Here is a 24067-nt window from a genome sequence, read left to right on the forward strand (position 1 = left end):
CATTGTAGCCTACCTACTACTGTATTTACCTGACAGAGAACGTTGCAGATTCAGAATGTAATCACAAAATATCACAGTGACAATGTAGAGTAATCAGACATTAGCCTCATGGACTCATGGCAGTGTGCTACCCACCAGGCCCGTTATGAGAGCTGATAGCACATATCTGCATTCATCAATCACCAGAACCAGACCGTGTGTGTGTGTGTGTGTGTGTGTGTGTGTGTGTGTGTGTGTGTGTGTGTGTGTGTGTGTGTGTGTGTGTGTGTGTGTGTGTGTGTGTGTGTGTGTGTGTGTGTGTGTGTGTGTGTGTGTGTGTGCGCGCGCGTGTAGGCAGAGAGAGAGAGAGAGAGAGAGAGAGAGGGAGACAGTGTTGTCTTGTGTCGTATTATCGTTAATGAATTTAACACTTCAGCAGAGGTGTTCATTTCCATACAGGTTTAGTGGCTTGACAGTTAATGGTGATATGGATATGATTCGTGGGGTATTTGGCGACGGTAATGTTATTAGTGTGGTAAGTTAGCAGTAGACTTAATTAACCCGACCCAGGGTGAGTCTGATGAAAAGTGCTGTGTCTGCCCGGTTCAGCTCTGAGATTTTTTGCATTGCACAGCGCTGTGAAGGAATAATCTGAGATTATGTTATGTTCTGCCAGCTCACAGCAATTTATTACAATAGCAGGAAAAGAGTTCCCCCAGTAAACACAGTTCACAGACTCACTCACTCACAGTGAAACTCATAAAATACAAACACTCATTTAAAAAATGCAAAGCTGATGATACAAAATGCCTCCAATAAATGAAAGGATTCTTTAAAGGTTCTTCAGGCCTACTTTTTCACCTATGAACCTCCACATAAACATCCACACGTTTTGTATGTAAACGTGCTAACCCATTCAGTTTTTAGTTTTAGTTTGTTGTGCCTTTGAATAACCAAATCTGTTCATCAACCGCTCAGATAAGATCCTAATCACATCATTACCATTCGATCCAGGATTCTCGCATTCGCTTCCCGTCCCTCTATCAATAACTTCCAGATTTGTTTATGCCCAGCCTAATTGCTCACGGAGTTTGGATTGTTTGTGCCAAGTGAAAAAAGCCCAACCCTCAAGCCAAACAAACAGCAATCCCAACAAATCAGACTGAGCAAACACAGGAGCAGGTATTGGCTCTCTGGTAGCAGTAATAACTCACAACGAATATGGCCTGAGGAAGGCAGCTGACATGACTCTGCAGATTTTTAATGGATGAAGATTAACATTTTGACAGAAAAATAGGTTTTGTGCACCCATCCTTCACCATATTGGAGATTTCCCTCTATTTCAAACAGTAGATCGAAATGTCATAAATTCGATTTTTTTATTTTTTCTCAGCTGGTTAATGTTAAACTACTTTAACTACTTCATATACTGTTACGTATAATTCTTGATTACTCTAAAAGACAAAAAATGCAAATATGCCACGCACATCTACCTACATACACGTGCCCACGCTAAATGAGAACTTCTGTTTTCTGACATTTATGTCCCCAGAGTCCTAATGATATGTCAACATGTCTTTCCATCAACTGCAGCATTACTGCCAAGCTGCAGAATAATAAACCCAGCCAGCTTGAAGGCACGCACTAAATTCATACTCCTGAAGGCTGACCAAAGCCCTGACCTTAGCTATTCTCAGACAAGCCTCAAGACAGTGGCTGTGCTCTAGAGACGTTTGCAACATGTTAGCCTTTACTGGCGCCAGGGGCACCAGGAGATGGAGAAGAAGAAGAAGAAGATGAAGAAGGAGAAGGGGTGACGAGGGAGGGGAAGGGAGGCTACATTGATTTGGTTTCTTGCAGTTGAAAAGCTAAAGGGAATGTGGGAGTCTGCTGTAAATGTCACCAGGCATCAAGTGTTCCCTTCTGTGCATCAGAGCGTGCTTTCACCAATTGATCAACTGTCCACAGTACTTCACTTACACAATCCTAATCTCTAATTGATGGATTGAGATACTGTTTTGTTATGTTTTTAGAAGTAACTGGGTTTTTAACTGTCATTGTCTTCTCTTTTTGTTGGTTTGACAAATTGCTTTCATCAGACTCTTTGTATCAGCCATGATGTGAATCTTTATTTTAATCATGAAGAATGAGAACAAAAATGGGATTGCACATTATCACTTGAGCTGTGAATCTCTGTGTACATGGCTAAATTCTGCCCTCTGTCTGTTTTGGTCTTCTCATTGATACTCCACACATCTTGGGACTTGGGTTTTCTGTAGTCATAGTGCAGACAACAGTGGATAGCAGTATGAACCAAAAGAACAGTGTGCGGATATAAAGGCAAGACAAATATGCGTCTTCTCCCACAGAAACTTTGATCTTATGCTTTAGAGACACAGCATGTATTATGTATTATTACAGTATAGATTTGATCTTGTGGCTGGGTGTCATGACTATGAGTTAAGTCATTCATGTTGCCAGGAATTTTTATTGTTGCACTCCACATAATAACTCTGTACATGCCAATTAGCTAGAACACTAAAAATCAAACGATTGAAATTTATTAAAATGTAATTGATACTGTAACATGTTAAACTGAAGTCGGGACATTGGTAGAGACATTTTTATGAGAAATGTTTTTGTACACAAAACAAAAGGCTCATTGTGCCACCCTCTGGTAATCCCTTGTCTCTGCCTGGGGCCGTGAAGCATGGCTAATTTTGAAGTTGTCAAGCGGACGCCAAGCGGAATAATTATGTTATAATAATGGAGTTTTCTTTTTTGCCTTCTTTCCTCTGTATGTGTGTCTCTCTCTCTTTCTCTCTCTTTCAGCCGGAGATGGACTCAAGGGTAAATGGAGTGTCCTCTCCAACTGTGCAAGGTCCAGGTCCACTTACTGAAAACTCAGGTGAGACACTTAAGCTCAAAAAGAAACACTCACACTACATCTGATCTTGATATATGAAGATATGTCCTTTCAAATTCATTCACTATGGCAGGATCTACATTTGGCAGTGTTCAGCAGGTACACTGAACATTTGAACTTTGCTCTCACGCTTTTTCTCTGCAAATGGGAACTTGTTGCTCACTGTGGTATGGCACCATATTAAAGTGCCTGTGGTAACTGAAATTCAATGTGTGTGTGTGTGTGTGTGTGTGTGTGTGTGTTCAGATGAGCTGCTGGACTCCCACCACAGCAGCTCTGACCTGGCAGATGTAATGGAGCAGATTAACAACTCCTTCCCTGCATGCAGTCGTAAGTTTCCCACTCCTCCTCCTCTCTCCCACCATGTCTTCCCAGCTTCTGAAGGTAGATTTGTGTTTCGCCACAGCACGCTGGTCAGCAGAAAAGTAGTGCATGTCACACCGTTTAACTGTTCATACTTCATCCCTCACACATGAATTAGCCAAGTTTGTACCCTCCTTGTAAATGGTAAATGGACTGCATTTATATAGCGCCTTTCTACCTTGCCTTTACCTCTCATTCACACATACATTCATACACCGATAGTGGCGAAGCTGCCATGCTAGGCGCTGGCCCTCAGTGTCTTGCTCAAGGACACTTCGACATACGGATTGGACCGTCAACCTTGTGATTAAAGGACAACTTGCTCTACCTTCTGAACTAAAGCTGCCTCTTGTACAGCATGGTGATATTTTTGCAATGTAGACCATTAGACATTTAACATTAGACCGAGATTACCTCACTATAGACGATGAAGCTCTTCTGTCTCTCCTATGCTGCTGCTGGGGCATTTGGGTTAAGTGGCATCGGCACATGCAGTTCAACAGCACATCTCCTTAAGTCCTCTAATATTTCCTCATTTATGTCATCAACACATCCATGATTCATGGAAATGTTGTGTAAAACAAGGTCATATTTTTCGTTGTATTTATGTATGGTTTGCAAAAATGGGAACTGCTGGGTCTGTGAGATGAGAGAAGCAAAGTGTATGCGTGGTGTGCACACTCTACAGTGAGGAAAATAAGTATTTGAACACCCTGCTATTTTGCAAGTTCTCCCACTTAGAAATCATGGAGGGGTCTGAAATTGTCATTGTAGGTGCATGTCCACTGTGAGAGACATAATCTAAAAAAAAAAATCCAGAAATCACAATATATGATTTTTTAACTATTTATTTGTATGATACAGCTGCAAATAAGTATTTGAACACCTGAGAAAACCAATGTTAATATTTGGTACAGTAGCCTTTGTTTGCAGTTACAGAGGTCAAACGTTTCCTGTAGTTTTTCACCAGGTTTGCACACACTGCAGGAGGGATTTTGGCCCACTCCTCCACCCAGATCTTCTCTAGATCAGTCAGGTTTCTGGGCTGTCGCTGAGAAACACGGAGTTTGAGCTCCCTCCAAAGATTCTCTATTGGGTTCAGGTCTGGAGACTGGCTAGGCCACGCCAGAACCTTGATATGCTTCTTACAGAGCCACTCCTTGGTTATCCTGGCTGTGTGCTTCGGGTCATTGTCATGTTGGAAGACCCAGCCTCGACCCATCTTCAATGCTCTAACTGAGGGAAGGAGGTTGTTCCCCAAAATCTCGCAATACATGGCCCCGGTCATCCTCTCCTTAATACAGTGCAGTCGCCCTGTCCCATGTGCAGAAAAACACCCCCAAAGCATGATGCTACCACCCCCATGCTTCACAGTAGGGATGGTGTTCTTGGGATGGTACTCATCATTCTTCTTCCTCCAAACACGGTTAGTGGAATTATGACCAAAAAGTTCTATTTTGGTCTCATCTGACCACATGACTTTCTCCCATGACTCATCTGGATCATCCAAATGGTCATTGGCAAACTTAAGACGGGCCTTGACATGTGCTGGTTTAAGCAGGGGAACCTTCCGTGCCATGCATGATTTCAAACCATGACGTCTTAGTGTATTACCAACAGTAACCTTGGAAACGGTGGTCCCAGCTCTTTTCAGGTCATTGACCAGCTCCTCCCGTGTAGTTCTGGGCTGATTTCTCACCTTTCTTAGGATCATTGAGACCCCACGAGGTGAGATCTTGCATGGAGCCCCAGTCCGAGGGAGACTGACAGTCATGTTTAGCTTCTTCCATTTTCTAATGATTGCTCCAACAGTGGACCTTTTTTCACCAAGCTGCTTGGCAATTTCCCCGTAGCCCTTTCCAGCCTTGTGGAGGTGTACAATTTTGTCTCTAGTGTCTTTGGACAGTCTTTGGTCTTGGCCATGTTAGTAGTTGGATTCTTACTGATTGTATGGGGTGGACAGGTGTCTTTATGCAGCTAACGACCTCAAACAGGTGCATCTAATTTAGGATAATAAATGGAGTGGAGGTGGACATTTTTGGACAACAGGTCTTTGAGGGTCAGAATTCTAGCTGATAGACAGGTGTTCAAATACTTATTTGCAGCTCTATCATACAAATAAATAGTTAAAAAATCATACATTGTGATTTCTGGATTTTTTTTTTTTGATTATGTCTCTCACAGTGGACATGCACCTACGATGACAATTTCAGACCCCTCCATGATTTCTAAGTGGGAGAACTTGCAAAATAGCAGGGTGTTCAAATACTTATTTTCCTCACTGTACATTACGGCCAAGCATGCGCCCTTAAAATAACATCTGAATAACGCGCCGCTGACTTTAGACTAGGTTTTTCCTGGTCTGTGGCGGAACTGTTTTCTGAAACTGCAAAATAGCACTAGGGAACGTTTGCGCCGGAACACGCCTCCTCTTTTTGCTGAACCGCCCCCGGGAGTGCAAGTTCATTCCCTAATTTACCGGCATGAGTCTGTGGAGGGAAAAGTCCGCTGTGCATCGGGTGCAAAATAGGAATGATACATGCGTCGGTGTACAAAGTCAATTGCGCTGGGTGCAAGATAGGGCCCTAAATGTTTCAACTCGAAAATTTCTTTGCTATTTCAAGCTTAAATATTCACCGCAATGTCTGTGTGTGTATGTGTGTGTGTGTGTGTGTGTGTGTGTGTGTGTGTGTGTGTGTGTGTGTGTGTGTGTGTGTGTGTGTGTGCGCGCTGTGGATTGTCATGTATAAATGATAGCAGCTGTGCTCTTATCTGTAGTCATTAATTCAAAAGGTCTTACAATGAAGAGTGGTATATAGAGTGTACTTTTTCAAAAAGTGTAATCATGGTTTGTGCAGCGCATGCAGGTTCCTCTGCATTGTGACTTTGTGGTTTTTGATTCTGATGAATGCTTTCTCAGACACACATTTTAAGTACAGCCTTGAGCCTTTTATTTTATTATCATTTAAATTTGATATTTAATATATGATATGATCAGGAAAAACCTTCAACACTCATTACTTTTTATAGCAGAATTTGAAAGAGTATCCACCTCTGGGAATGTTAATCAAATAGAAAAATAAATAAAAAAATTTCAAATATCGAGTTAGAGCTTACTGACTTTAGATTGCATTCGAATATTAAGAGTCAAAACTCCTATGAGGGCTTAAAAATCCATTCTAATCTGGCAGACGCTCCGGCATTATTAGCATTTGGTTACTGCAGAGCTCCAAGGCACAGCACGGAGCTGAGTGTGTGCAGGAATATGTGGGAGGCTGATCATTTAGTGTATACTTATAAAAACAGAGATAAACTGTGGGAGTTCAACTCTGAAACTACTCTTTGCTTTGTCTTCCACAGCCTCGAGCCTCTCCTCAAGACCACAGGTAAGCTGAGGTTCTTCCACTTTTTTAGATACACAATAGTTCTATAAATCAGTTTGTGTATTTGCAGCTTGTATGAAAGCTACTCTCTGCTTTGTTGTCTGTGTTTTCACGGGTTTTAGTAATGGCAAAGGTGAGAGAACTTTGAGCGGAGCTACATTTTAGAGGTAATTACAGCTGCTGCCACAAAAGTAGTCCCCTCCATGTAGCCTTCACCTGCCTCAGCCCTGCACATTTGGTGGCTTGTGAGAAAGAGACGGCTAATGGCTCTCTCCAGTCCCATTAGCTGCTCCTCTCATTCCCCCAGTCTGAAGCCAAGGTGCATTTTGGGACAGAGGTGTTGTGAAAGCCATTGCCACTGACCTCTTCCTGCTGTAATTTTTTACTCCGCTCACACCATTCTTTCCTTTCTCTCACTGTATTTTAAAACTGCTTAGCTTGTCTCTTCACACACAGCTAATACCTTTACACGCCAGTTAAAGTGCTACATATCTATTTGTGGTGGCCGTTGCAAAAGAGACACATATTTTTCCTTTCATTTCTACTTCCCTCTTCAATGACCATTACACTTCAACTAATGGCTTTCAACATTTTACACCTCAAAATTTAATTTAAGTCAAGTTCATCATCATTTTCTAGTATGCCTGCAATACACACTTTGTATTTAGTACACTCAGGAAATGAAGTGAACTAAAGTTCCTATATCTTCTCAGTCTCCTTTTACTTGTATTTAGTAGAGTCATCCTTTTTTTTCCATTGTCCTTGGCAAACACCGTGCCATACACTTTCTGTTGGTTTTCACACAAAGGCATGGGTGAATAGGTTTGAGTGCCTATTGTCCATTTCTGAGAAGACAGCTTTGTTTTGTAAAATCTCCCCTGCATCATCCACGCCCACCTCCTCTCTCTTTCCTTCACACTGAGCTCCTAATGGACTGTAACTGGCTTGAGGGACTGCAGCCCATTTAGTAGCTTTCAAACCCGATTACTTTGTTCGAACATTTTTCATATTTCCACACAGTCATGTCTTGATGAAAAGAAATGAGGCGGGTTTACCTGCTGCACTTCAAAGACAAGAGTACTAACTTTCAGTGGGTCTACTTGAACCCAGGCGCACACCAATTTTTTTAAAAGGTGTAATTTTTGTTGTCGACATGATGTTTTCATGTCTGTGTTCTCTGTTTTGCAGGTGATGTGAGTACAGTCCCAACAGAGGATGGCATGTGTGTGTGTGGGCACACATGGAAGTGTGTGTGCACAGCAGGACCATTCCCAAACAAACAATCCCCCTGACCCTAAATCCCAAAGACGCAAAGGACCAGACAACTTAACTACTTTTACCACCTTGTCTTGTACTATGCAAACTGTACATTTTATGAACTGTAGATTGTACCTAAACTTGGTTCACCATTTGTCAGTGATTTGTTTAGATATGCAGATGAGTATATGGACACGGGGCTTTGTATAGTAAAATATGCTCTTTTTTTTCAGAGGGCAGTTTGAGATTTGTGTTTTGTTCTTTTTAATTCTGCCCTCACTGGGAATCAAACTGTTGATTTTTTTTTTTTTGTCATTCCACGGCTTTGTACTCTCCAGCCCCCAGTTGCAGTTATTTGTCTGTATGGAAGTAGACACAGGTTTCCATGTTTGGGAGCACGCACAGTTCCTGAGTAATAACATCTAGTGGCCGAAAGGATCATTTTGAATACTGTCACTTCTCAAAGCGTCTGTTTTGTTTTGAAGATCTATCATGTAGCATGCTTGATGTCAAGTTCCCCTTTAAAGCATTGATATGCCGGCAGACTTTTGTGTCGACTGCGATTTGATGTAAACTTTACCCCTTCTGTGCCTCTACTGTTCCACGTGTCGAAGACAAGAGTTGAGAGTTGATAAATGAAAGTGGAATTGTGTATAAAGAGAGACGTTTTGGAGAATAAGATTTAAATTTAAAGTTGTTCTGAATTTGGGTTTGTAAGAGGCCCGCCGTCATTATTTAGAATAGTTTTTTTAAAAGATATATGTTCAGAAATCAGAGGAAAGCCATGATTGCCTTGCTACCTCAGAATCATAGACACAGTTTTGTTTTTTCGTGGTTTGTAAACTTGTTTAAAACAATTGTGATCATTTACAAAACAAGAACAACCTGGTTTAGCATTCTAAGCTTTAGCTTACTGTATTGGTGTACACCGCAACGAGGAGATACCAAGTTAAAAAAAAGTTACTATTACTGTACCACAATGGGTCTGTGGCATGCTGAAGCTTGCCACCAGTTAGGACGAGTATTACTTCATCTGTTGGTTTTTCCACTGGCCTTCTAGCACTGGTCCCTCACTGCGTTGTGTTGTTGTGCTATATGCTATCCTGTAAAATTTGTGAGACTGAACAACACTAATATAACCTCCTCTGACTGTTGACTAATGATGTTTTAATGATTACAATCATGATGAACCGTACCATGGCAGAACTGTGTCGCCTCTTCTGAGGTATGTAAAATAGATTGACCACACTACGTGTAATATGGCTATGTTTTATTCTAAATAAAATTTTTATAACAAGTACGTGTCCCCCCCTCCCTATTTTTTTACTTACCATCTGTTAATGTAATTGGCTGTAATATATTGAGGATGTAAATATGTAAAGGTAATATAGATGAATCACTTAACAGAATTGTATAAACACTGATCAGAAATTCATCCCGTTACTTAAAAGTGTATTCATATGCCTTGCATTTAAAACCATCTTTTACACTTACACCTGCTTTTGAGGAACAAATGCTTAATTATAGCAAACTCCTCAGTGCCATTCAGCCACGATCTTAGCATTATAATTTATCAAAGGAATTGATCATGCAGTGAGAGGTATCATTATTACATGTTTGCAGTGAGCATGCTGAGCTGTGGCTGAGAACTCCAAATGAAGGATGAAAGGTAATTAGCCTCTTCTCCTTTTACTCCTGCCCTTCAAGCACCATTTTTTTTTCTTTTAAGCAGCATCACTCTCTTGTGGCCGCATGCGTTGATTATTCTTAAAGGTTGTGTGATGTTCGATTAAAGACATTTACATTACTCTGACTTGGCCGTGCTGTTGCCGCATAAGTCATTTCATGGAATAAAATCCTCTCATTTTAGCAACCTGTCAGATTAAATTATGTCCCACCAGAAAATTGTCTGTCATAGTTGTATAACCATGTCCTCTCCACAGCATTTCAGAAGAAAAAGTGATATCTGACATATCAATCCCAGATCATTTCTATTATTTTACACCTGTGCAAATTCGACACAAATTAAAGTAGTAACTTTTCCATGCCAAGTCTAAATAGCACTCCCTATCATCTATGGTCCAGCTCTTCCATAACACGCTTCAATAATGCAACAGTAGCCAAGTGGTAGTGCACCCTAATTGGATCTGGGGCTACTGTACATATTCTGACTCACATCCTGTTGGTTCCCTGAGGTGCCCAAATTAGTCTACCGCTCCCTGTAATGCACTGCAGGAATTAACTTGTTTGTAAAGGCAAAGAAGTTTGTTAACTAGCATACACACAGGATAGGTGGTACGTATTCCTTACTGGATCCCATTACAAAAAGAAGTGCACTGGTATTGTTATTAATATTAATGTGACAGTTAGGCAATAGGTGAAGGATTTGGTTTAATGCATTACTGCAACTAATGTGCTCATATAAACTGTTAGCAGCAATCTTTTCAAAGTATTTTAATCCTGCTGAGACTCAGCTCTCTGTGATTTAGTGCATTAGACTGTCAAGCTCCAGTGAGGTGCAGTGTGCTTGCTAGACCGAGCAAAGATTAGTATTCTGCAGTTCAACAAAAACACAATTAATGTAGTGGATGTTTTAATAACTTCATGATAAGTAAAATTCTCCAAATGGTGATCACATGTCAGGCTATGCTACAGGGCAGTGCAGCCCTGGAGCTGGCAGGAATTGGAAAATGCTTGTTCAAATGGAAGATTCAACCAAACCAACTCTAATCAACTGCATCCTGCAAGCTATGTTCTCAATCTTAATCAGCCATAGCAGCCTCATGTGGCTGTAATGCTCGTACACCGACAAACAAAAAGTGTTTAAAAGTATTATAATACATTCATGATTATGAGACAACTTTAGCAAAGCAGTTGCTGATGTTGCGGTGCGTTCCATTTAACACGGAGGTCGGAACTGAGAATGACGTCACACGAGTTCATCGCGTTCCACAGAGCCCTTCAAGGACTCTGGGGCTCTGGCCTACATGTCGGAAAATCAGGGATGGGTGAACTCTAGCCAGGTTAGCTATTGTTACTTGTTAGCACTACCAGTTGATACATTTTGTGGTATTTTGCACGTGCAAACACCGTAGCAACATGTCCACAGATAGAAGATGGACAGTTCGGCTGATTTAATGAGAGAAAAACAATGCAGAAGTGGTAAAAACAGTATATTCATACATATGTTACTACTGTTGATGCTCGGAGCAGCCATGTTCAAGGGGTATTCCAAATAACATTTCCGACCAGAAACCATGCTTTCCAGTTAAACTGGAACGCAGCATCAAATAAACCTCTGATCAAAACGCGCGTCGGTAACAATCAAGGATCCTGCGCCATCTTGGAATATATAATTGATTTACGGTAGGCTACATGGAAGTAACTACATCTATTTTTTCTGCCTAATACCTTGCTAAATCTAACCTTCGGAGAATTTGTGTTTTTTAATTCTTCCCATAAATGTATAATGTCTTTGAATTAACGTTACTAATTTACCCTCTGGATCAGCAATGAAGGCACCTCAACTCTGCCCCACTCTCCTCAGTCAGTTGGACGTTTTTCTGAAGAAAGGTGCAGTGTGAAACAGCTGAGTTATACTTTTTTCAGGGGTTCCAAGTGTAGTCCTCTGTTGTTGAATGTAAAACTTGTTAACATTTGTGTAGTGTACTACACTCAATAGTATTTTGTTTAAACATAAAGCTATACTGAACATAAGCTTGCTAGGTAAATTAGCATCCTCATTTATTTATTTTTCCTTCAAAGATGTGCAGACCATAAGCCTAGACTCAGAGTCTTATGAAGCTGCTGTTTACTTAACCTAGTTTATTTTTTTTATTTTTATATATATATTTTTAAAGTAGGCTATACAATGTTCTCCCTACTCTTTTGTAGGCCTACTGCAGTTTTGTTTTCACTTTTGCCACTATTGGCTCTTGGGATGACAATTCCAGTTGGTGGGTCATATAGTCTGCCAGTTCGTGGATCTACCACTTTGGTCCAGACTGGAAGATCCCAGCAACTGTTGGATGGATTGAAATGAAACTGTATACATTTATAATCCCCAGAAGATGAATGTTAGCATTGTCATTATGAGCATGCTGGTACACTGGCACTGCTGTGGCAAATATCCACACAAACATGGCATTATTTATATATGTTACATTAATTGTTCAAAATTCAGTTTTATCACAAAACAAACCAATGGTGCATGATGTGATTATTACTATTCAGACATGTTGATGTTATATATGCCAGTATTTATCTGTAATCTCTTACTCTGTTTGTGAGAACTCATTTATTTTATTTGATAGATTTATTGACAGCTGAATATTTTATTAAACTCAGTAGTGCACTGCTTGCTCAGTCAGCTAGAGGATTGGCTTAGAAGAGATATCCATGTTGAAGCCCAGTGTCTGAAACTGTTTTGCTCATTTTATTTCATTTTATTTGGATAAAACCCAACCAGGTGGCAAGACAGTAGCAACCCTTGTTCCATTCAACTCCAAACTTCAAGCAACACAGATCTTGCTGTAAGGTGTTTAAGACCAGACCATCTACACATGCTAGCACAAGTAAGTAACTAAGCAAGTAGTCTCGCTTTGCCAGAATCGTCATGGGCGGCGCCAAGCTCTGCACAGATCTGCCGCAAAATAGTCGTGCGAGAGAAAACTCAGATTGGACAGTCTAGTTAGATGTCTCAGTGTACCCTGCAGAGATCTGAGGAGCAGTCAAAAATAGTCCTCATAAATCCACAGAATTTAAAATACCAACACAAAGAAAGTGGAAGGAAACGGAAAATACATGCATCCGGCGGAATTTCCTGCGGCACCGGAGCAATCCCGGAAGTGGAACATCAAGGATATAGACTACTAAGCAAGTAACCTCGTAGATGCCTGAAAGGGGCACAGCTCGAAAATGTGGGACCCTCACCAAGAGCCTAACAAAATGTCTGATATAATGAATATCTTACATCCCTCTATTCTCTGTCCATTTTAACACCCTGGGGGTTTCCTCTGTTCTACAGTTGCCCCCAGTGCCTACTTTTTAGTATAGGTGACCGCACTGGCAATCAAACCTTTACCTTCACTCTGCTCTACATGCAATGCATGAGTAAAACTGTACTACAGGCTCTCTCTTATCCTGTGTGTGTATATGAGCCTCTCACAGGATAACAGACAATATCTAATCTATATAATTTCCTTGTTCTCTTGTCCTTATACTCCTCTGAGCATCACAATCTGTGATCTGCTAATGCTCTTTACTGTGGGTAAAACAGACTACGGCATTTCCTCCAGGCTTTGGCCAAATGGCTGTCTACCAACCAACCAACCATCCAACCCATTTTTCTGTATGGGGCAGTGGTGCTGATGGTGCTGGATGTTTATTTTTTCCCTTCCTCTGGGCATTTCTCATTCATGCATCAACGCTGGCAGGCATGCAAAACTGTTCGACAGCTGTCCCCTTTGATCAGATGCTTGGCAGGCAGCAACAGAACCGGTGGTATGGGTGTCTTGGCGGGTAGCTGCCCTTGGCACAAGGCAAGGACTGGGAACAGATGTTGAGGAGGGGGGAGGCAGGACATTGCAGGACCTCTTCGTGATATGGGATACAGGCTGGACTCCAGAGAGATGGAGTCAGGGAAAGAGAGGAAGGGATGAGTATAAGGCAAGCAACCTAGAGGGGAGAAGTAAAAACAGATCAGGAGATTAGCCAATTTCTGTTTTCATCATTGTTATGTCAGCAGATGAATCTCTGTTATGCTTACACAGTGCTCTTCTATGTAAATGTTGCAGCTCACATAAACTTGAGTTAAACTTGGATCCTAATGAACCTCCCAGCTTTAACAATTCCCTTGCAGTACTTATCTGCTAAAGTTTATTGTCCTCAGTACACTTCAGATCTCCTGAATATGCTGAGTCCACACAGTGAGTTAGCAATAGCACCATTTTAGCTCTCTCTTTGACAATATATTTTAACTAGCTCACTGCACTGGACCTTTTTCTGGCAGGGCATCGACCTAGGGTTTTCATTTTGGATGCTTTAGGGAATATTCTGGGCATTTGTCCCATATCAGCATTTTATTCTGTTGGCTTTAAAAAAGAAATACAGAGCATAACCTGATGTATCAAATATATTTTCTTATATCACTTTTATGTACATCATTAAGAGCCAGCCAAGTATGGCACAGTGCATCCACAACTTTTCAAGTTGTGACTGTTACTCAGCTGCTGGCAGGTCATTGACATTTTTGGGCACGGTATTTAGAGCGCTGCTGCCAAATTGCCAGTAGTAACCAATCAGGCTACTTGTGAACACCGAACACAGGCGCTAATTAAATTTGATGGGCGTTTTGTATTTGCTGAAAGATTTCTGGAAAATATGAAATGGACACATTTTACCACATTTTGTGCCAAATGATTGCAGTTTGATTTGCATATTTCCCTGTACACTGTATGTGTGAGTCGGAAAATTGTCCCAGGTGTTTTTCCTCACACCCTGTACTTTCATAACAAACCGTCTGCAAGAGGCAAATCTAATGCTCATCACACCTCTGTGGCTGACAGGTTGTGGTTGATGCACCATCCTGCAGATTGGGAATAAGAAACTCTCTGAATTATTAAAATACCGCTCTTGGCCATGATGCTCAAAGCCCAGTTTCCACAACATCAGCATATTGATGAGAGTAATATAGCCTACTGAATGAAGTATCGACCAAGTTACAGTAGAATCGGTTGAATTTCAGAAGAGTCAAAAGGTACATCTCAGTTCCTTAAATTGCATCCCCGGCTCCTCCACTTGCCTCCCTTCCTTGCGTCTTAGTCCGTCCATTCGAGGATGCATGGGAGAGACACGAGGAAATTATCGGAGGAGTGAGGAAACAAGGAAATGTAATTTAGAGGGATGAGACGTCCTTTCCTCTGAAGCATCACATGAATTTGTCAGCTGTATGGGCGGAGTTAGCAACCCTTTCAGCTGCACGGCTTCCGGGAAGGCTGCTCTCGTGTATCCTCGGCTATAGCTCCTCGGTGATCCCTCCTCGCTCCTCGGGGCAGAAATAAGAGTTTTGAGACCGCCTTTGCGAAGGAGGGACAAAACAACTTCTGGTTCAGCCGAAGACCGAGGAGCTATCAAATAAGGGATGTAAGATGTACCTTATGAAGGAAAAATGTGACCTGGAGTTATGTGGTCAATATTTTTGAAATTAGAAGACATTACAAAAAATGTTTTTGGTATTGCAGGCACTATGATTTTGAATCACTTTTGCATAATGATAGTGTTTTAGTATGCAGGTAATGTTCTGTTTAAATAAGGCTGAACTTTTGGCATGCTAAATGTGCTTGCAGGTGTTTTGCTTATTGTCACTTTCATCAAAAGCCCCAAACAAGAGTGACTGAAACCCTGGCTTTACACAATGTTTTTCATGTTTATAAAACAAAATGCACCAAATCCAATGATAATAACACCTCTATGCTAGACAGGTTCAGACAAACGATCCAAATTAGCCTGATGATGTGTATATGAAATTACATATTGTCTGTCTTCATAATGGTTCTCTGTAATAATTCCATGCTGTCCAGTTTATTCATGAACCAACTATACATACTGCATACAGTACAGCTTTATCACAAGCGCTTTACAGAAAAGTGGGGGGCAAAATGGATACGGGATAGTGCTGGATAATGGATAGTAGCAAGAGACAAAGGATAGAGGTTAGGCTGGGGCAATCATCTGTATTTTCAGATTGTCCTATCATCATTGTGTTTGATTGCCTTTACCTGAGATGATCGGGCCGTGGGGGCTCACCTATGATCTCAGTGCACAAACACCTGAGCCTTTTTTAACAGAAGACAAATCATATGAGGATAAGCACAGGTGGAAATAATAAAATGAATGATGGCTGAATTCCATTTAGCTGCTTTGGTCTCAGGGTCCTGGGGCATGCTGGCTCACTGTCGCACTGTGATGGCTCACTGGGATATAATGGAGCCATCAGTAACGCAGGCGCTTTTCCTACTATGACAATTTAAAATGTGTGCTGTGGAAAAAGTCCTAAGATAACTGGCAGTGTGTTCTCATTTGGATTAATCTTAAAACTTCTCAAAGTGTGAATTTGACAACACAACAACCGCTTAGTGTTAGATTATCTACAGTAGATGTGTAATATTTATTATCGGAATTTAAGCCTTTCCATTTTCAACATCTGTCGCCATCTATTAACTTTCCTCACATGGAAAGAAAACACTGTCTGTTTATATCGCATTGCGTAGAGCCACCAATTAATTTAGCTATATTAGGTCAAGAAGCACAGTTTTTTCATGCTGATTGACATCACGTTCATCATTTTATTCCTGCCTAGTTAACAGTCCCTTTCCCAAAATGTGACTTTATAGCAGTTTGGAGGAGTAGAGCGCAGATGTGTGAAGATACCAACATACAGATAATACACTGGAGGGAGCAGAGCTTGTGTTTTTTATTCTATTATAGTTGATTATATTATATTACATTTAGCTATATTATATATAGCTAAATGTAATGCAGATAATGTCTGCGGATTACTGCAGAAGACTGATTATGATTTCTATGCAATTAATAAATACATTTTGACCCATTGTCTAATAAATGAATTAATTAGTAGGGCAACTGCAATTGGTGATCAACTTTTCAGTCCTCCATCATGATCATGAATCTGCAAAATCCTTATAAAGAAAGTGAAAGTGCAAACTCCATGAAACAGATATAAGTCTTTGCATCTACATTGGCGATATGTCTGGAAGTTAATACACTCTGAGTATACTTAGAGTATCTAGTTCCCTAACAAGAGCAGGAAACTTGCTCCACAGAGAAGAAGCTGCACAGGATTCAGCTTTTCCCCAAGTTCTTTTTATATCACATTCTTTTTGACAAATGGGATGCTAATGATCAAAACACAACTCACAGAGGCCTTTAAAGAGCCTGTCAGATTCAGCAGGCAGGTTGATGGGAGGAAGGGGAGATGTCATGTGTCAAAGGAACAGGTAACTACACTACCTCCCGAGAAACAAGGGAGAAGATGTAAGTGAATAATGTAGGTATGAGTTTTGAATGAGAGTGGTTGATATGCTCATTTGACTTGCCACTAAAGAGTGTGTAAAGCTGTGAGTGTGTTTTTGAAAACCTTCAAGCTGCAATTTATTTTTTTATTGTTTTAACATTGTCTGAATCAATGTGCTTCTCTTCCTAAACCTGAAAGTGCATTGTGGGCCTTCTAAAAACAAGGCTGTTGAGATACAACTTTTTCACTTTCAAAGAAGATTGCAAAAAGAAACACAGGCAGGGAAGTAGCAATGATTCAACAGTATAAGCAGAAATAATAATGTAGCTGAAGCCAAAAAGACAGTTAAGCAGAGAATCAAGCTGTCAGCTGGTGGCAGCCACTTCTGATTCAGCCCATTATAATCAGTTATATTGTGAGTAACTGAATACTGAATCACCTGTGATTCAAATTCCTCACTCACACTCTTGGCTTTGTAATACAGTATGTGAACTGACTGAGACAGAGAAAGTCTTCTGCCTGGGTTTTTTTTGTAATAACTGAAGGAGTAATGCTTTCAGTTATCTTTATTTATATATGCTAGTGAGTCCAGGAGCTATCCATCATCACCTTTTGTTTTTTACTCTAATTGGCATTTCCAGTGGCTGCTGGTTAGAAGAAAACCTGTCTACTTGTGCAACCTGAGATCCTTTTGCTAATCTGTTTTTCTTCGTGTTCTTTCTCTACTCTTTTACCTGTTCATCTCCAGCCTACTCTGCAGATGTTGCCCATCTTTCTGTATTGCTCATAGTTAGATTGAAGCTCCCTCCCTACTCCAAGCCAACTTCCATTTAGCATCTAGATCAGGGGTTGGCAACCTTTTCCATAATGAACCCTAAGATGATACTTTCAGCTGCACACATGCCTCTGAATAGTCTGTTGTGAGCCAACTGCAAGTCGTAGCATGTCAGTGATGTTCACGCTTTCATTCACAGCCACATTGAACACCTGTGCATTTGTCAGTGCAACAGTTTGCTGGATGTGTACATTTTCTGTCATTTCATTAAGGCACCTTTTAACAGTTCTTGGCCACAGAGGCAAGTCTTTGTCTTTATTCGGCAGTCCATCAAACAAAACGTCTACTTATGTATTCTCCGTCTGTGAATGATTTCCCACGTTTAGCAATACACTGCAAAATATTATAGCTGCCCTCTTTAGCCTGATTTTTGCTGCATTGCTTTTGCATTTTGCATTTTGCCCTCTTGATTTACTGAGCTTTATTGGACCCATCTTTTAAGTTCTTCTCATGCTTACTTTAAAAAGTGATGCTTTTGGGTGGCCGGGTTGGCACAGTGGGTAGAGCAGCACTCTCAACTGAAAATGACATAGCATGCCCACACTGGCCCGCAGGTCCATTTCTCTCATATTCTATATCTCCCAGTCACAATTCTTGATGAGGTTGACGACCTACATCACATCTGATCAATTCACTGTACTGTATTTCCCTTATACAGTAGTAAACCAGCAGAATTCCACTGTCAGATATTTCTTTGTCCATTAGGTGTGACAGAGCACTCTAAAACACAATAAGGCCCCTTTTAGCTTATGATATAAATGTTCATACAGTATAGGATATGGAGACCATGATCAGGGTACAACAGGGGTCATCAACTACATTTTTCCAAGGGCCAGACACTCCTGGAGCCAGACTTTCAAGAAAGAAAGTAAAATGTATTTATACCTAGTAAGCCTATCGTTTAATATTTTCACTTTCTACTAAATTAATGCTATTTTTATTTACTTTTATTAGTGTGAACACAGTAGACACCTAAAAATCACTGGAAATCCATAATGATAACTAGATAGGCTACTTAAAGCTTTAGTGCATAACGTTTTGATATTAATGAACGTCCGTTACATTCAAGCCATTGCCAAATGAGTTGCTACAAAGCTAATTAAGAATCGGCTCTACACAACTCTCTCTGTATTTCTCAGTATGGCTGTGTTCAGAAGATTGTGTCGTCCGGTGGCTTTCGCTTGCAGAAACATGTTTTTTTTAATTCTCCGTGTTCTCCTTGGCTACTAGCAACTGCGTAGAGGAGGGGGGCGGTGCGCGGCCATGGAAGGCTTGTATCATGTGGATTAATATTGATGACAATGTGTTCAAACGGAAAACGAGCCATATTTCATGAAATAAACTTGTCCATGATTCTATTGAGAGACTTCCAGCTGACAGCGGTGTCTGTGAGTATCACTGGCCGGCCAGCAGGGAGGCGATCCCGGCCGCCACCAGCTGGCTTCCGTCAGACTGGAGCTTCTGACAACATCGGAGAAAATGTGCAGTTGGCCATCAATGTTTGTAAAACTGCCCATATTCAAACTCTACACAGTTAATTGCTCGCATAAAAAAGTCTCTCAGTGTGGTGAAATAGCAGACAAAAATTGTAAGAAGTTTCCAGTTGTTTGCTGCTGCTGCTACGGCAAACTCCCGATCTAGATTATAGAATAGATTGCTTTTTTATAATTTCCATCTGCTATTTCACACACGTTTTCCGTTTGAACACATTGTCATCAATATTAACAAGGTTTAAAATGACCCATTTTTCAAATTTGGATATCGTTTCAAAATCGGAAATCAAATGAACGAAAAAGTACACGGGCTGTACAAAAGGCCGTCAATCAGGAGTGATTGTTGTGAGTACGTGTCGGAGAATAGCGCGGACACGCACCTCACACTGCGTTCACCACCTGGAGAAAAAAGTGAGAGAAAGAAAAAGGAGAGGTCGCAGTTCGGATGATGACTACCCGGTTGAGATTGTGTGTGTGTGTGTGTGTGTGTGTGTGTGTGTGTGTGTGTGTGTGTGTGTGTGTGTGTGTCCTCGAGATCTGACAACACACAAACACACGTAGCAGAGCTACCCACACCCATGTTTGTACTGTTGCTTAATTAAACAAAACATCAAAAGAGAGAAGTTGTCTCCGTCCGTGTTTTAAACAGACACACCTGGGGCGAAGTTGGAAACCAGAATCAGCTTTAAATACAGTCCTAATCTAGTCTTCACTAACACGGGCCCAATTATAGTAACTACATGAAAACTTCACTGTTGTTGCATGAAATGTCGTTTGTGTTTAGCCTTCATCATCAATTTCTATCATGTGAAATAAGAGGCTAAGCCAGCCTGGTGGCCAAGCTGCAGACAGATGTCTCCCCAGTGTGCTCCCCAGCCGTCAGCTCCCCCTGCTGTTCATAAGGTGCCTCTGCACCCCTTTCGTTTCAGACCCTCCCACCAACCTTTGGGCCACGCCTCCTCATTTACATTGACATGTGTCAAGTCCAAATGAAAAGCCAATGTTAAATGTAAATTCAAAAGCCAAATATTAAATCCAAATGAAAATCCAATGTTAAATTGAAATCGAAAAGCCAAATATTAAATCCAAATTAAAAGCCAATGTTAAATTTAAATTCAAAAGCCAAATATTAAATCCAAATTAAAAGCCAATGTTAAATTTAAATTCAAAAGCCAAATGTTAAATCCAAATGGAAAAGCCAAATGGAAAATTAAAAAAAAAATAATAATAATATTTTTAATTTGATCCTCCCGCAATACCGAAACTAATCTGCATGTGAGATACAAATACAAAGGGGGCTGGGTTTGCGCTCTCCCTGTGGAATGTTGCCTGCTGTGAATGCTTGAAATGTTAAATACCAGAACGCATTTTTTCTTCTTCACACTTTCTGAATTAATTATTATTCTGCGGGCCGGACAGGAAGCTTTGGCGGGCCAAATGTGGCCCGTGGGCCGCCAGTTGACGGTCTCTGGCGTACACTTTCTTTTACATGAATTGATTTTGTTTGGATCAAAAGTATGTAAGTACATGACCTTAGCAAATTAGTACTGGACAACATTATTCTGTCCTACGTTTGGGGAGTAGGGTTGGGTACCGAAACCCGGTTCCACTATGGAACCGGTTCCTACGCAAATGGTAGTATTCGGACCGGATTAGAAGGCAAATTTCGGTTCCGACTGAAATATTTTCCCTCTGTCGCTCCGAACAGCGGCAGACTTTTTTTTTTTCTTTCTCCCTTTTCTGCCGAGTGGCGCACGTGCCCGCTTGCGGTATGAAGCGCATGTCCGCGCTATTCTCGGACATGCACTCTACAATCACTGCTGATAGACGGCTTTTTGTACACGCTCCGAAACAGATGTAAAAATATCACACTTTCTCTGTAGTCTACCGTTAGCTAGCTACCGTTAACGTAGGCTACTTTTAAAATACCATATTTTCCCTCTGGGTTCACCAAAACGGACGTAAAGGCATATTAACCATTCACTGACTGCACGTGATCGCTAGTAAACATATTACACTTGTTATTTGTTAAATTATTGTAGTTATGTGTTAGGTGACTTAGGTTTACTTATTATATATTTAAGTACTTTAAAAAGAAAAAAATCGGTTTAGGAATCGGAATCGTTTTAAAAGTACCGGTTCGGAATCGTAAAAATCCAAACAGTACCCAACCCTATTGGGGAGACGTTATGAAGATGAACTAGAACTTGCTTTTACTCTACTATGAGTATTTTTCTGTTTTTCAATCTAATGTAGAGAAGCAAGGGCGAAGCAACGGCCTTCAAAATGAAAATCCCATGGTTGAAATCTCAGTTTCCTAATTTCACCCTCTCGCTCCCTCCACATGTCTGTATTTCATTATTCATGGATGACAAGAGTTGCCAGGGAAAGTGTTGCCCCACTTCTCCCCCTCCCCTTAAAATATGTTGAAATAAAGCTGAAACCAATCCGGCTTAAGGGTCTCTATGTATTTCCTCCATTGCTGTAGTCTTAATGAGAATTAGCTGGGAATCGGGCCTCTGTGTGTGATACAGATTGCAGTTGGAAAGCAGGTTATCCTTTCACAGAAATAGGCCTGGGATGACATGACATAACACCTGGTTTTTGTTCTCAAATCCGCAGGTGACAATGGAAGCACTGTGCACTGGCATCAGCTGAACCAGAGCTGCCAGCCTTGTCTCCTCTACACACTCTATTTTCTGCTGATGAGGGACAAGCCAAAGTGCAAAAGTGGAACAAACGGCTAAATATAACAAAAACCTGTTTACTGCCCCACAATCAGCAATGTGCTCCTGTGTGAGTACATTTACACTATGCATGGCTGTGAGTGGGTGCATGTTTGAATTTTTACTTGAATTAGGCTAACAAACATGAATGCCGTTGCATTAGCTTATATGTTGTGTGCTTTGCAGAGCTTCGTTTAACTGTGTGTAGTTGTGTGCCTGAATATTGTCCGGGTGTATTGCAAGTCTATAGCTTTGGGGTTTATGAGTTCTTTTCTGGTATATACAGTACTGTATGTGTTCAGTCTTTCCATTAACTATTAAAAACATCTGCTTTGGAGAATTCCTTGTCAAACTCTGAATCCTGAAGCAGCGAAAAGGCTTGAAGAACCATTTAATATAGGCTCCTGCTGCCACTGAACAGTCATAATACGCAACTTTTTGCATTGGGATTTGAATAAAATGACATACTGACGGCTAAGAGGTTTTCTTGACATGTTTTTGGGTGCCAGGAGATTTTTCAGACAAAAGTTTAAACTGACAAATTCTTTTAACTCCAGCTAAAGTTTTCTTGTCCCTAGTAGCAAACTAAGAAAATGTGTGGATGGATTCAATTTGCACATTAGCTGATAGTCTTCAAGGGAGAGCTTAGATATGGATTTCTTGGGAGGGTTCTCGGAACATGATTTCAGCTTTGTAATTAAAATTTCATCAAGTAATGAAGCGAACCAGAGGCTAAATGAGCATAAAGGTTAATCATCTGTTCAATAGCTAGAAGGTCAGACTTTGTGTACTTTGGATTATGTGAGATATTAAGTGTGTGCAGGCTGCTAATATCGCCTGTGCGCTGACATGAAACTAATGGACATGTAAAGTGTGAGCTCTGACAAGCATTGTCGATTAAAGGTTAATTGTTAATTATTACAATGCGTGGAAGAAACACCAATAGCACAGCAGGAAGGAAACAAAAAATTGTTTATGACCTTGACACAGCTTGAGAGTGAGTGCCTGCACTGAATAATCGATGTGTGCACACGTGTTTCTGGATGTATTCAGGAGAGAGTCTTATTTCCCATCCAGCCTTTATGCCTGTGTTTAAACCCACTATAGGGTTAATGATTGCAGGTGAACTAGCCAGCCCTGAGAGTCTTATTGGGAAGCATTGCAGCAATCATCTAATGGTCCATATCCATCCCCTACATTCATTAATCTCCCTTTTTCCTGTTTTGCTTTCTCCCACCACCTTTAAGACTCACATATCTTCAGTTGAAATTGTGTTAATCCCTCTACCACATTTCTCTCATCTCTTGCACTGATTCCTTTGCTTTCCCCCCTTTTCTGTTATTGCACCACTTTCTCTCTCATTCTGCCTCTCTCTCTTGCTCCCACTTGCTCCTCTTTTCTTCATGCCATCGTTTTGCTCTTCCATGCATGAACAAAACGCCGAAGAGACAATCTCAGTGCATTTGTTCAATGCCATCCTTAAAGTACATATAAAGTACATGTTGCTTTACATCACTCAGGAAGAAATGTATTCAGTGGTCCAAACCCAGAGGAAATTGTAATGTTTCCATAAAAGTGCATAGCTATTAAATGTGTGTCCTGTAAATGTCTTCACAACTATTTACAGTACTCATTTCCTAAAATGATGCTCCATTTCTGTGACTGTAAATACAAAACCATTTCAAACAAAGAGTCCAAAATGCCCTGGGCAAAAGCTACAAAAAGCAGTCCCTCTAGGATTTCGCGATGTCGCGATTGCGCCAATTCACGCAAATTCAACCAATCACTGCAAATTTGGTGCGACTCGCAATTTTGACCAATCACCGCAACTTTTCCGCAAATTTGACCAATAACCTGAAGTTTCCCGCGACTTCAACCAATCACAGCAGTCCCACGTACCAATGACCAAGCGGGAGTGAGAATGGGTTGATCATTTCCTTGTTTGTGATATGAAGACGAGACGTGTGTGTGACTCGAACATCTCACATTTACCAACAAAACGTACAGCGAAAGACTGCAAAACATTTCAGACCGTCCTGCCAACCTGTATACATTTTAACATCAATGTAGA

At 40.8% G+C, this 24067-nt stretch overlaps 1 protein-coding gene and 1 long non-coding RNA gene across 9 annotated transcripts in view; both read left to right on the forward strand.

Annotated features, from left to right (window-relative positions):
• Nucleotides 1-9208, forward strand: part of utrn (utrophin) — a 190884-nt gene extending 181676 nt beyond the window's left edge. For 7 of the 8 annotated variants that reach the window (XM_031322136.2, XM_031322135.2, XM_031322138.2 and 4 more), the window contains 4 exons: nt 2812-2887; nt 3152-3235; nt 6629-6654; nt 7840-9208. In XM_031322136.2, coding sequence (XP_031177996.1) covers nt 2812-2887; nt 3152-3235; nt 6629-6654; nt 7840-7848 — 195 coding nt within the window. In that variant the 3' untranslated portion in view covers nt 7849-9208. The remainder of the gene's footprint in view (nt 1-2811; nt 2888-3151; nt 3236-6628; nt 6655-7839) is intronic. The other variant, XM_031322140.2, reaches the window with a different exon arrangement.
• A 2109-nt stretch (nt 9209-11317) lies between these two features.
• On the forward strand, nt 11318-22963 carry LOC118493858. Its single transcript, XR_004895897.1, has 3 exons — nt 11318-11481; nt 12377-12482; nt 21893-22963. It is a non-coding gene; the product is annotated as an uncharacterized LOC118493858 (long non-coding RNA).
• The last annotated feature ends 1104 nt before the right edge of the window (nt 22964-24067 follow it).

Source organism: Sander lucioperca, chromosome 19 (assembly GCF_008315115.2).
Source record: "Sander lucioperca isolate FBNREF2018 chromosome 19, SLUC_FBN_1.2, whole genome shotgun sequence".
Lineage (NCBI taxonomy): Eukaryota > Metazoa > Chordata > Actinopteri > Perciformes > Percidae > Sander > Sander lucioperca.